Below are 12,794 nucleotides of genomic sequence, written 5' to 3'. Positions count from 1 at the left end.
TGGGATTCGAGGTCTCGTATCCCGGCTCTCGTCCCGCCTACCTCACTACAGCATGGAAGTACTCGGATTTGTTCTTGATATCAAGGATGCATCGAATGCAGCCTTGTGTGTACGGAACCCGCTTGAAGTCCCAGAAGTCACGAAGACTGCCTCGTAAGACCGGTCTCCCCAAGAACGAAAAGTCTGTAGGCTGCTGAAACGGCCCATCTCAAATGGCGTATTTTAGATGGCTTGGGCGGAGCATCAGTTAACTCCGCCCCTTCAACTGTCAGTCTGCTCCCAGTTCCATTTAAAAATGCAATGGCTGTTTTTATACAAGGCACGCCCACTATGTTTTCTCCTTTGAAATTCCGCTTCACTTGGAAATGCGTCCGTTTTTACTTCCGTATTCGATCACATCTTCCAAATCACAGGGACTTTAATGCTAAAACTAAAGGCAGAATGTTATTCCGCTGAACATCTTGGGACTAAAAAGATACCTATTCATGCTTTGTGTTTTTCGTATTTGTCTATTATTTTACCCTCACCTCATATTTGTCCTCCAGGGCAGATTTGAGTCATATTTGGCAGAACAATCCTGTCCTGAGCACTTCATAATCACATTTCCTATCACATTGTTCCCACTATTTGGTTGGAAGGTAGAGATTTTCCCTAAACATCACTCGTATGGACAAGTACACAATCTGGAACACACCTGCTTGTTTTTTTTCCCTTGAATACATTTCTTTATGAACTTGAACCTCTACCAGACAGGGCGTGGTACAATCATCATAACAGTAATCACGTTTTGATCAAAGTGATTGACTCCTCAGCCTCATGTCGGTGAAAAGATGAAAGATTGTGTTTTTATTGCATGCCAGTAATGGTGTAACACTGAACTAATTGCTGCTGATCTGCCAGTGTGTGTCCCCCGAGGCTGTGCAAACCAATCCTCGGCTTTGAGGAGCAAACCAACCACTGATAAATAAGAGCTGAATTAGACAGAAGTATGTGGTTTTCCTGGAGAACCCCTCTCTGGTTTTGCCCTCTCACACCTCTCAACACACACACGCTCTGTGTTTAGAGGAAACCTCAGTCCCATCTTCCTTTAGAACCAGTTTCAGCATGCACACCGCTGGCCTAGACTCCCATCTTTAATATGTTAGATACTCAACGGCATTGTTGTGTTGTGCTCAGAACAATTTTTTAATGGTTGTAATTACTGTGCAGGAAATGAAGAATGCCAGTGTTGGAAATCCCACAAATATAGATTGTAAATATATCATATACTGCGACATGGTTCATTTGTGGTGACAGATGTTTCTGAAGGCCATAAGCTTACTGTCAATCCTTAGCTGTAGCTTAGCAATCCTTAGATCTTGAACAACCACCTGCGCTCAGCGTGAGAAGCTGGCAGGAGGTGATACTGGCATGTAGTTTTGTTTTAACTTTTTACTTTCCAGATCACTAAATGTCATTGATCTCGATCTGTTTTTATTTCTTGACAGACTTTGACACACAGTCTGATATGTTAAGTAGGGACTTAAAATCCGTTCATATTATTAATTTATGTTCACTGATCACTAATGTCATAGCTTTGAACGTTATAGCTCGTAATAAGCCAAGTTAAACACATTTATTGTACCTGTCTTTGTTGCGATTCTCCATTCTCTATTTTTCTGCCTCTCATTCATGTCTGTCACTCAGGTGCAACATCCAACTCTTATTTCCATGGAAACTCTCAGCATCTCTACAAAGAGCTGGACAACATTCGCAATCAGCTGAACAAACTCGGTGAGTTTTCACATTATTAAAAAAAATATGGCTGCACTTTTCATATTGGTGAATTGCAATGCGTGCACACATGTGACCCTGGACAACAAAACCAGTCTTGGGGCAATGTTTCTAAATATATTTTTTTTTACATATTCTGGAAGCTGAATAACTAAGATTTATGGTGCCATAAAAAGATATAGAGAAAATTGCCTTTAAAATTTGCCAAATGAAGTCCTAAGCATAGCATATACAAATAAAGATTTGATATACAATGTATTTTTGGCTATTCCTATAAATGTTCCCGTGCTACTTAAGAGGTTTTGTGGTCCAGGGTCACATATTTGAATGCGAATTGTTTTCATAGGATCATTTGGAGCGGAGCCAGAAAGGGTACAGGGCTGTATCATTTTTGATGTCTGCGTGTGTTTTGGGGCATTATAAATGATTCCAGAGAGACGAGTGATTGGAAGGAGAGTAGGCCACAAAGGCACTTAGGATATTAGAGTGTGATGCAAACTTTATCGTGGCTGTCTCTCCAAGTGAGGTCATCAATTTAGAGGCAACATGGTGCATATGCAGGGAATCCTGCCAAACTCTGAGGCTGAGCAGTTTTAGAGCGAGAGAAGGAGAGAATAGAGGACAAAGCTGCACATGAATGAAGAAGACTATAACCGAATGGAAGAAAACATTTTTTGGGTTTCTCCAACGCCGTTCTATTGTAGATATGCTTGTAAAATTTCCATAAAATCAACACAGAAATAACAGGTAGTTATTGTATAAACAGATAATTATGTAGTGCAAGCCATTAGCCTGAAACCTGTCATTAGATCTTCTATTACTTGTATTATTATACATTACATCATTTATCTGATTTTATAGCTCTTGCTGAATGTAAGATAATAGTTTGATAGATCTGCTCCCCGAAGCACAGATCTTTCACCTGGAGTAGTTACCCTTATCTCATGCTTTAATAGTTTTTCTGTCAGACTGCTGAGAGGAGTTGACTAATTAAAGGGATTGGGTGTAATTTACAGCTGCTGAAAGTTTGTTCGCATTAAACACTTCTACAGTCAGTGAGAGGTGTGTGCGCGCTACAATCCTTTCTCTCAACCTATCCTCTAGAAAGGAGAAAGAAGGCCTCAGCCTGGGAGAAGAACCTGCTTTACCCAATCGTGATGCTGATCCTGCTCACTGGAACGGTACGTGTTTCTTCAGCGCTGCCCATGCTTTATGCATTATTACATCCCTGCTGTTTGTTTGATGTTTCTGTGTTATTATGTTTATAGTGCTTATATTTGTTTTTTATCTGTGTTGCTTGTAGGCCATTTCTGTTCTCCTGGTTGCCCTGAACATTGTGTACCTGCTTGTTGATGAGACTGCATTGCCCAAGGGTTCATCGGTAAGAAAAGTGTAATTCAACAAACCCCTGAATGTAAACAAATAGACTTTTTGCAGTTGCCCTCATTTCCTGATTCTCTTGCATACCCCTCTCTCTTTTCCTCATTTGTGGAAACTTCTTTTTCTCTTGTCCAGTCCGCAAACCTTGCGTCAGCTCAAATTGAATTCCAGATACGCTCAGGTGTGTGTGGAAAAGAAAAGGCTGGGCGAGATGTCTATCATGTTGCTGCTGTTTGATGCTCTTTATCAGAGCTGCACCGGTTGATCTGCTTGAGGTCAATTCAAAGGCGCTCATGCATTCTAGATGTGTGAAACTCTGGAAGCAAATTTTGTGTAGTTTGTTTGAAAAGTCGCACATTGAGTCCTTGCATAACGCTTCGTGAAACTGCGGGTTTTATTGCATCAGTGTGCAGCATAGGTTTACCTGCTATGCACGGAACGTTTCTGTAATAACAGTTGAATTTAGATCTAAATCCGTTTATAACTCGTTCGTTCATGCACAGGTAAAGATTTTAGCTGTCCACTGGAATTATACTACAGGTCTACAATAGTTCCTGCCCTATAGACCACTCAGCATTTTAGTTTAGTTTTTATACATACATACACTGTGTAATTAAATTAGATATTCGTTTAACGTTTTGATTTGGTTATAAATGTTCTGTTGGTTGTATTCTGTTCAAACATTTGAAACAGAAACTTCTTCTGGACCAGCGTTGTTTACGTTCTCTGAAGTGGTCTATATTGTTTTGTTCTTTATCAGTCTTTCTTCCCTTTTATACAATGATGGTCTCATCTCACCATACTTTATCACATCCACACTCGGCCTTTGCTTAATGGCAGCTGTTTTATATCCGTTAAAGGTGCTGTGCGTAGTTTTTTGGAGGATCTGCAAAATAATATACATAACTATGAGTTCAGAGATGTATAATGACCTTGCATAATGAAGCGTTATGTTTTTATTACTTTAGAATGAGCTATTTCTATCCACGTACACCTCAGGTCCCTTTGCATGGAATTTGCCATGTTGTATCTTCTGTAGCTCTAAACAGACAAACTGCCTTACAGAGCCAGTCCCTGCAGGATTTGGCGATTGCAAATTTAACGCATAATCAAACAAATCTGCAAAATTTGTGGCAACTTGCAAAATGTTTTGATTGTGAAAGATTTTTCGCAAAATTTTTTGATTGTGAAAGATTTTTCGCATAATTTGGCCAAAGAAGCACCATTTGACATCCTCACGTCGCGCATACTGTCCAAACCTGCTCCAAAAGTCAAGCAGAGAGATACTATAGAAGGGAGAAAGAAGGGTCTGTAACACTTACAATTTGCTAACATTTATTCTTTTTAATTAGCCCTTACGCTTTTTTGGCTAAAGGTCGCAGGCTAGTGGCTTTAAGTCAAGTTGCCTTACCGATGTGTGTCACGTTCTTAAACAACACACCTGGAAAAAACATAATGTTGTAAATATCATGTTTATTTCGGTGTCAATGAACATTCATCACAATCAACTAAACACTGATTTCTTAAAAGTATGCAAAGTTCATGGCATAAACTCATTGCATTGACATTTCCACAACCATAAACATGAAACAATATGTTATTGGTTGCTTGACCTGTCAGTCAAAATAGCCTTTTGGGGCGGGCCTTAAACTTAATGCAGCCAAGGTTTTCAGACCTTCAGTATAAATCATAAGTAATGCATAAATAATGTTTTCCCAGGTGGTAGTTTTAAAGAAGAACCCTATTTTATCGCAAAAATTTTAATAAAGCCGCTGCAAAATTAAGCATTTTTGGCTGCAGAAATCACAAAAAGCGCTTTTCGATAAATATTTTATCTCCTTCGGCAAAGAAACTAAAAAGATGACATCTTAGCCCTCTGTCAGCCACCGTAGTGCTTCGAGGGGTGGAATGAGCCGTTGGTTGCAATTCACAACCTCACTGCTAGATGTCACTGAATTTCATACACTAGACCTTTAACAATGGATGCACAAAACATCCTTTTTCTGGCCTTGGTTTGGTAGTCTCGAGGTGCTGTGAGATGCGCGTTCCACATTCTAATTATTTTATTAGTGTAGATATTTGCCTTGGCATGACGCTTGACTAAAAATCCCCCAAATTACACTTGTCACAGTGTTTAGAGACGAAGGGCCCGCCTGACATGCTGGTTAATGGTATATGTGTTTGATGAGCTGGACCCATGCCATGCCTAAGATCTCACGTAACCACGACAACCGATGTCTGCCTGCCTGTTTGACGGTTTGGGTCTCTGTATGGGATGTACTAGGGTGGACCAAAATTCCTAAACATTCTTAGGAGATTGATGCGAGTTTAAGGTAACCAGGTTAAACGCAGAGATGGCAAGATATGGCAGGGTGTCGTACAATTTGGCTATGAGGAAAGGACTTCTAATGCGGTGGCACAGCTTGCATTAAGCTGTCTGTTGCACTGATGCTAATGACTGCAATAAAAGTCTTATTGCTGTCACTCCCCACGGATTCAGAATTATAGGCGATGCTAAAAACAGCCTCATTAATGTCCGTTTCTCATGCGAACTCATATCTCACATGTCATACGAAGCAGAAGGAGTGATGGAACGAGAAACGAGATGAGAAGAAAAGTGTGAGATATCGTATTTCTCCCTTTGACCCCTGAACCTTCAGAAGTCGACAGATGACATTTACCTTCTGTCTTCTCAGTAAACAGCTTACTCAAAAAGAGAGCAGGGAAAAGGCTTGTCTAATCCACAATAAGTTTTTAGTTTTTTTTCTATTATTAGCTTAGGCACATCAAAACATGTAGTGCAGTTAGGACACACCTAAAGGAAGATACACACATTCCTAACACCTAACAATCATGCATCAAGAATGATGAAAAGGATGAAAGTCTCTTGTGATCACTATGATAGAGAGGTCAACTCTCCATACTGTTAATGTTACAGCAGCTCTCTGTATTTATTATTACAAATGAAGAGTCATCTTTGGACAAAAACTGTTTTATTTTGAGTTTTATATGTGATGCATTTTTACAATATTTATTTTGGTATGTATTTGGTCTACAAAAAGTTGATGAGTCATTTTCTTAGTAACTTCATTCTTAAAGTGATAGTTCACACAAAAATGGAAATTCTGTCACCGTCATGTATGACTTTCTTTCTTCCACAGAACACAAAAGAAGATATTTTGAAGAATGTTGTTAGCCGGCACCCATTCACTTGCATTTTTGTGCCCATACAATAGAAGTGAATTGTGTCCAGTGCTGTTCAGTTGACCAACTTTCTTCAAAATATCTTCTTTTGTGTTCTGCGGAAGGAAGAAAGTCATAAAAGTTTGAAATGAGAAGAGAATGAGTGATTTGAGTGAATGAATGATTTTTGGGTGAGCTATCACTTTAATATATCTGTTTATTTGATCACAATGTATTCAGCCGTAGCCAATGTATCATCTTGCATTATCCAGGTGGTTCATTGTGTTGTTCAATATAAGTATAAAAAAATCATACAAGCAGGTGTTTTAGATCTGAAATCACCAATGTAAACACTCTTCTGGTCTGTCATCAATAACACCAAACAAGACTGATGTTATAAAGTCTGGTGTCAGTTTTGGCACAGATTTGATGTAATCCGGTCGGAAAGATCGTCATAAATATTTTTGTATGCTCTGTTGATTTAGAATTGGTCAGCTGTCAAATGCACATCATTGCGATGATAGATTTTCTATTTTTTTTTTCACTTGTCAAGCATTGACCGAGGTTGTTTTACATTGTTAAAGTATGTAAGATAAATGTTGTCTTTTATGGTAATAATTCCAACCCAAATCTTTGGATCACTTCAATGGCATCAAAAGATATTAAAGGCTGAGAATGAGAAAGTTTGTTTGCCGGAGCATTTGTTTTGGTTTCTTTCTCCTTCACGTTTTTCCCTTAATTTTTGGCAGCCATTCATTCTGCGCAGCCTCTGACTGTAAGAGCACCGCTGCCTTTTTTTTACCTTTTTTGTTTGAACACCTGCTCGCATATTATGCGTGTGTGAGCGGCGGCGAATTTAAAAAGATTTCTTTCATCTGCTTCCATTCATTACTTCGCCAATTTCACTCTGTCTGTCCTCATTGGTGAGAGGGGAAACTTCACTAATCTGAGCTTTATATGTTTTATTTCTTCATAATAGCACTCACTCAGAACAGCTCCAAATATTTGTGCCGTTTTTTTCTGCCCTCACTGCCTGAAGCATTGAGGTGTCAACACCGTAGACTTATGTAGATTACACAGCTTCAGTTGTAACAGGAGACTTTGCATTGGGCACATCGCTAAAACACGTCCACTTAATGCAGTCATTTTTCGAAGTGGATTTCCTTAGTCCGGAACTTTGCCCTGTGCAAATCAGACATTATTGAGGTTGCTTGTTTGTGTGCATAAAAAAAAGTGTAATGTGGTTGGATCAAATTGTCTATGCAAAATTTGTGTTTAAGTATTTAATAGCGATAGTCAGTGACTTAAATTATTATTATTATTATTACAACTTTTATTTATTTTTCCTCTTTTTTTGCAGGAGAGAGATATTGGCAATGCCTCCTTATCCACATTTAGAGTTGCCCAGGCGGTTGTTGAAATCATTCTCATGTTGTATCCTTTGCTGTCTGTAAAAAAATTGAATGAAGCTATATATATATATGAATGACTGTTACGAGTGTCTGTTAAAGTGAAATAAGAAATATCAGAGAAGGATTTGATTCTGTTGAACAAGACGAGGAGCATTTGGTGGAACTGTTGGTCTTAACTAATGAACAGTTATCTAATGGTCTCATCTGTGGTTGGCTTCTATAGTCTTCGCATCTTTCAGGACCTCACTCCCAGAAAGGATGACACTACCATGACAACAGTAGGATTTTCCAATACAAATACAGTATCTTACCGAAGTGAGTACACCCCTCACATTTTAAAAATATAAAATTTTCTGTTCATGTCACAACACTGAAGAAATTACTCTTTGCTAAAATGTAAAGTAGTGAGTGTACAGCTTATATAACAGTGTAAATTTGCTGTCCCCTCAAAATGTCTCAACACACAGCCATTCATGTCTAAACCGCTGGCAACAAAAGTGAGTACACCCCTAAAGGCCCACGTATACTTAACTTTCGCCGTCCTTCTCGCACAGACGTGTTCGCACAGCTTCTTGCGCATACTCATCACGGATTAAGTGTGGACGTCCGAATGCTCTACCAGGCCGCCAGAGGGCAGCGCTTAGTCGCGTCTTTCACAGACCCACTGCAAATTAATGATAGAGGAAGTCATTTGCCGTTGCAAACAATCCAAGCAAACAGCAAGACAACAAGAAAAACAACCAAACTGTACGGAGAAGGATATGCTTCTTGGCTTACTGTTCTTGGTTTCAGCGTGTTGGTTTTGTATCGTTCTTCTTCGACAAAAGCACACTGTACACTTTCTGTGGTGTATTGACCCCTAGCGGACTAGTGCACTTTTCTCGTGCATGCCCTGTTGTATGCGGCACGTCTGCACGGTCTCAAAAAATGGCCTGTGTGCGGAAAATTTGTTCTGACGACCACTAACCCTTCTGATGAGGAAAATTGCGTCATGCGGACGGCGTCCGAACAAGGATTGAAGGACCATACTTCGGCCTTAAGTGAAAATGTCCAAATTGGGCCCACTGTCAATATTTTGTGTGGCCACCATTATTTTCCAGCACTGCCTTAACCCTCTTGGGCGTGGAGTTCACCAGAGCTTCACAGGTTGCCACTGGAGTCCTCTTCCATGACGACATCACAGAGCTGGTGAATGTTAGAGACCTTGGGCTCCTTCACCTTACGTTTGATGATGCCCCACAAATGCTCAATAGGGTTTAGGTCTGGAGACATGCTTAGCCAGTCCATCACCTTTACCCATGGCTTCTTTAGCAAGGCAGTGGTCATCTTTGAGGTGTGATTGGGGTCGTGGCGCCCAATCTCAGAGGGGAAGGGATCATGCTCTGCTTCCATATGTTCATGTTGGCATTCATGGTTCCCTCAATGAACCGTAGCTCTCCAGTGGCGGCAGCACTCATACAGCCCCAGACCATGACACTCTCATCACAATGCTTGTTTGTAGGCAAGGCACACTTGTCTTTGTACTCCACAAGTGGTTGCTGCCACACACGCTTGACACCATCTGAACCAAATAAATGTTTCTTGCTCTCATCAGACCACAGGACATGGTTCCAGTAATCCATGTCCTTAGTCTGCTTGTCTTCAGCAAACTGTTTGCAGGCTTTCTTGTGCATCATCTTTAAAAGAGACTTGCTTCTGGGACGACAGCCATGCAGACCAATTTGATGCTGTGTGCGGCGTATGGTCTGAGAAATGACAGGCTGATCCCCCCACTCCTTCAACCTCTGCAGCAATGCTGGCAGCACTCTGGATATGATGCAGAGCACGTGCACTCAACCGTATGGTCTTGGCCACCGTGACCACCGTGCTGAAGCTCAGTTTAGGGTCTTGGCAATCTTCTTATAGCTTAGGCCATCTTTATGTAGAGCAACAATTCTTTTTTTCAGATCCTCAGAGAGTTCCTTGCCATGAGGTGCCATGTTGAACTTCCAGTTACCAGTATGAGAGAGTGAGAGCGATAACACCAAATTTAACACACCTTTTCCCCATTCACACCGGAGACCTTGTAACACTAACGATCACATGACACTGGGAGGGGAAATGGCTAATTGAGCCCAATTTTGGACATTTTCACTTAGGGGTGTACTCACTTTTGTTGCCAGCGGTTTAGACATTGATGGCTGTGTGTTAAGTTATTTTGAGGGGAGAGCAAATTTACACTGTTATAAAAGCTGTACACTCACTATTTTTCATTGTAGCAAAGTCTAATTTCTTCAGTGTTGTCACATGAAAAGATATAATTAATGTTTACAAAAGTGTGAGGGTGTACTCTGTATATTATGCTTAGAGAGATGAATTGTTTCATTTGATAAAACTTGTTCTGCATAGTGGGTGTTTTTACCTAAACTTTCATGGGATATTCTGTAATGTGAAAAAATGATGCAAATGTTCCAATGTCTTGGTTGTCTTTTGTAATTCTTATAGATCATTGGTTGCTGTGTATCCATTCTAGTGCTGAGCTCAGCCTTGCCTGTCATGTCCCGAACGCTTGGTAAGATCCACTTGATCCATGTGTATGTTCACTGTCCTACATAACAACCCGTGTATATCTTGTTATTGCCAGCAGCAGGACCTTTTGTTTATGGATACCACCGTTTTTTATACATTTCCCACTAGAACGTATACACACATGCTGACAAACTCATTTCCTCTGTTGAGATTTAACAAGTTACATTCCAGCAGGATTTGCCATAGAGATTTTACACAAGAATGGAGTGAGAGAAAACGAACAAGCAGTCCTCACAATAGCTGCAATAAACAACATGGCAAGCCACAGACAGGGCTGTTCAAATAGCTGCGTGTGTGTGTGTGCAGTCTCTCATTGGGAATCTCAGAAAAATATCAACAGTTCTGTTATGTTGTTTTGAATAGACGAAAGGAATATATTTTCTTTCTCCAAAAAGCTTCATCAGCTTTCCTCGGATGCACATACAAATTGAAAGACACTTAACATGTGGAAAAGATGGATAAATACTTAAAGGTGTGTGTGTGTACATATGTAAACAGACTTCAGGAGCCTGTTGAAAATGTGGGAAAGGCAAACTGACTTCATTGACTTTTACACGGACCGTAAATGACCCTCACCCCAAACAGTCTAAGTCTTCACTCAGTTTATTGACATTTTCAATTAGGTTTTTGAACATACAGATATCTAGCTATTTTAACAGGCACTTATGTGTGTAAAAATAGAAGTATGTCAGACAGATATTTTGTAGATGAAAGAGGTGAGAATACAATCGACAGTATCTCTCAAAAATATATAAATCTAAATTCTATATGTATTTGATTAATGAAAAATTACTTTAATTTAGGGCCTTCAAGCGATTAATTGCATCCAGAATAAACGTTTGTGTTTACAAAATATATGTCTGTGTACTGTGCATATTAATTTGGTATTTATAAGCACATACATGTATACATATTAATTTGTTTATTATATATTTTTCTTAAATGTGTATGTTTTATCAATACAAAATTAATTTGCTACAGTACACAGACATGTCTTATGTAAACACAAACTTTTTTCTGGATGGGATTAATCGCAATTAATCGGTTCATAGCCCTACTTTCATTAACATTCAGCAAAAAGCTTTCCAGATGTTTGGAGAAACTGAATGGATCCTATTGAAAAGAAGAATCTCAGACAAATGGGTATATTAATGTTTTTAATTCAAAACAGGTTCAAATAATGTTTTGTTTATCAGACATGATTCATAGCTAAACATTTTTGACGTTTTATGTCGTTGACATCCATATGGGTTTATTATTTTATCATGTGTACTGTACATCAATGGGGGTACATTAGAGTGCAAGTACACATGTACATGTGGTCGTGCATCATCTAGTTACATAGAAGCGCAAGATGTCCATTTTGTTTGAGATTTTTCTTCTCAGTCAGTTTAGCATGATCATTATGAGCTGTAAGTATGACAGCAGATGGTAAACTGTGGACCTGCTAATCTCAGATGTAAGGGAAAATATATGATTGATCAGTTTGTGAAGTCTGATTAAAGGAGTAGTTCGCCTTCACAATTAAAATTCTGTCATCATTTCGTCACCCTATTGTCATTCCAAACCTGTATAGAAGTGAATGGGGGGCTGTGCTGTTCTGTTACCTACATTTTTGTGTTCTGCAGAAGAAAGAAAGTCATACAGGTTTGAGATGACAAGAAGGCGTGTAAATGATGACAGAATTTTAATTTTGAAGGTGAACTACTCCTTTAAGATGGAGCTGTACTGATTTCATAGGTTTTTATAGACTGACATGTCTCATCATCAGTTTATAACATTTTACTGGGTGTGTTTCAGTAATGGTAATCTTGTGCATGTGAATAATTGATTCCAGTTGAAAGATAATAATGTACAATATGTAAATATAAAGGAAGATACTTTATTAAGGGTTGCAAGTGTTCCAAAATGACAGTAAAACAAACCAAGAAATAATGAGTCTGGCTTGGTAACAATATCTGACAAATTATAAGGAAAATAAGGTTATCCAAGTGATTCAGCCTGGGGTCAAGTAAGAGTGAATGTATGCAAGGTCTGTTCTTCTGCTGTAAGACAGCCCTTTGTGCTTTTGTCGAGGTAGGAAAGAGGCAGTGAATAGCGTTGTCTATACTGTAATACGCTATTTCTAAAAGTCTCATTTTAAAAGAGAACTGGGCATTTGGTATGCGTCTCATAATAGATGCCCTGTTTCTTACCCTCTGCAGGAATAACAAGATTTGATCTCTTGGGAGATTTCGGGCGATTTAATTGGCTTGGAAATTTCTACATTGTACTTTCATACAATCTTCTGTTTGCTGTGGTAACCACATTGTGTCTGGTGCGAAAGTTCACGTCTGCCGTGCGAGAAGAACTTCTAAAAGCCCTTGGTAATGTATTCAGCTTGATATCCTATCGCCCTCACCCCCAAAGGGCTTCCTATTTTTCCATCTTATTTTGACACTAATTGTCTTCCTGTTTTGTGTGTATATCTGCTCTGCG

General features: G+C 39.3%; 1 protein-coding gene across 1 annotated transcript in view; it reads left to right on the top strand.

Annotated features, from left to right (window-relative positions):
• The window catches only part of lmbr1 (limb development membrane protein 1), a 30,918-nt gene that overhangs the window by 14,529 nt on the left and 3,595 nt on the right, over nucleotides 1-12,794 (top strand). The window contains exons 10-16 of the mRNA XM_079484448.1: nucleotides 1,687-1,773; nucleotides 2,878-2,954; nucleotides 3,077-3,154; nucleotides 7,697-7,770; nucleotides 7,936-8,026; nucleotides 10,233-10,299; nucleotides 12,521-12,682. Coding sequence (XP_079340574.1) covers nucleotides 1,687-1,773; nucleotides 2,878-2,954; nucleotides 3,077-3,154; nucleotides 7,697-7,770; nucleotides 7,936-8,026; nucleotides 10,233-10,299; nucleotides 12,521-12,682 — 636 coding nt within the window. The remainder of the gene's footprint in view (nucleotides 1-1,686; nucleotides 1,774-2,877; nucleotides 2,955-3,076; nucleotides 3,155-7,696; nucleotides 7,771-7,935; nucleotides 8,027-10,232; nucleotides 10,300-12,520; nucleotides 12,683-12,794) is intronic.

Source organism: Barbatula barbatula, assembly GCF_947034865.1.
Source record: "Barbatula barbatula genome assembly, chromosome: 1".
In the NCBI taxonomy this organism is placed as follows: domain Eukaryota; kingdom Metazoa; phylum Chordata; class Actinopteri; order Cypriniformes; family Nemacheilidae; genus Barbatula; species Barbatula barbatula.
This window is presented reverse-complemented; position numbering and strand designations above follow the sequence as displayed.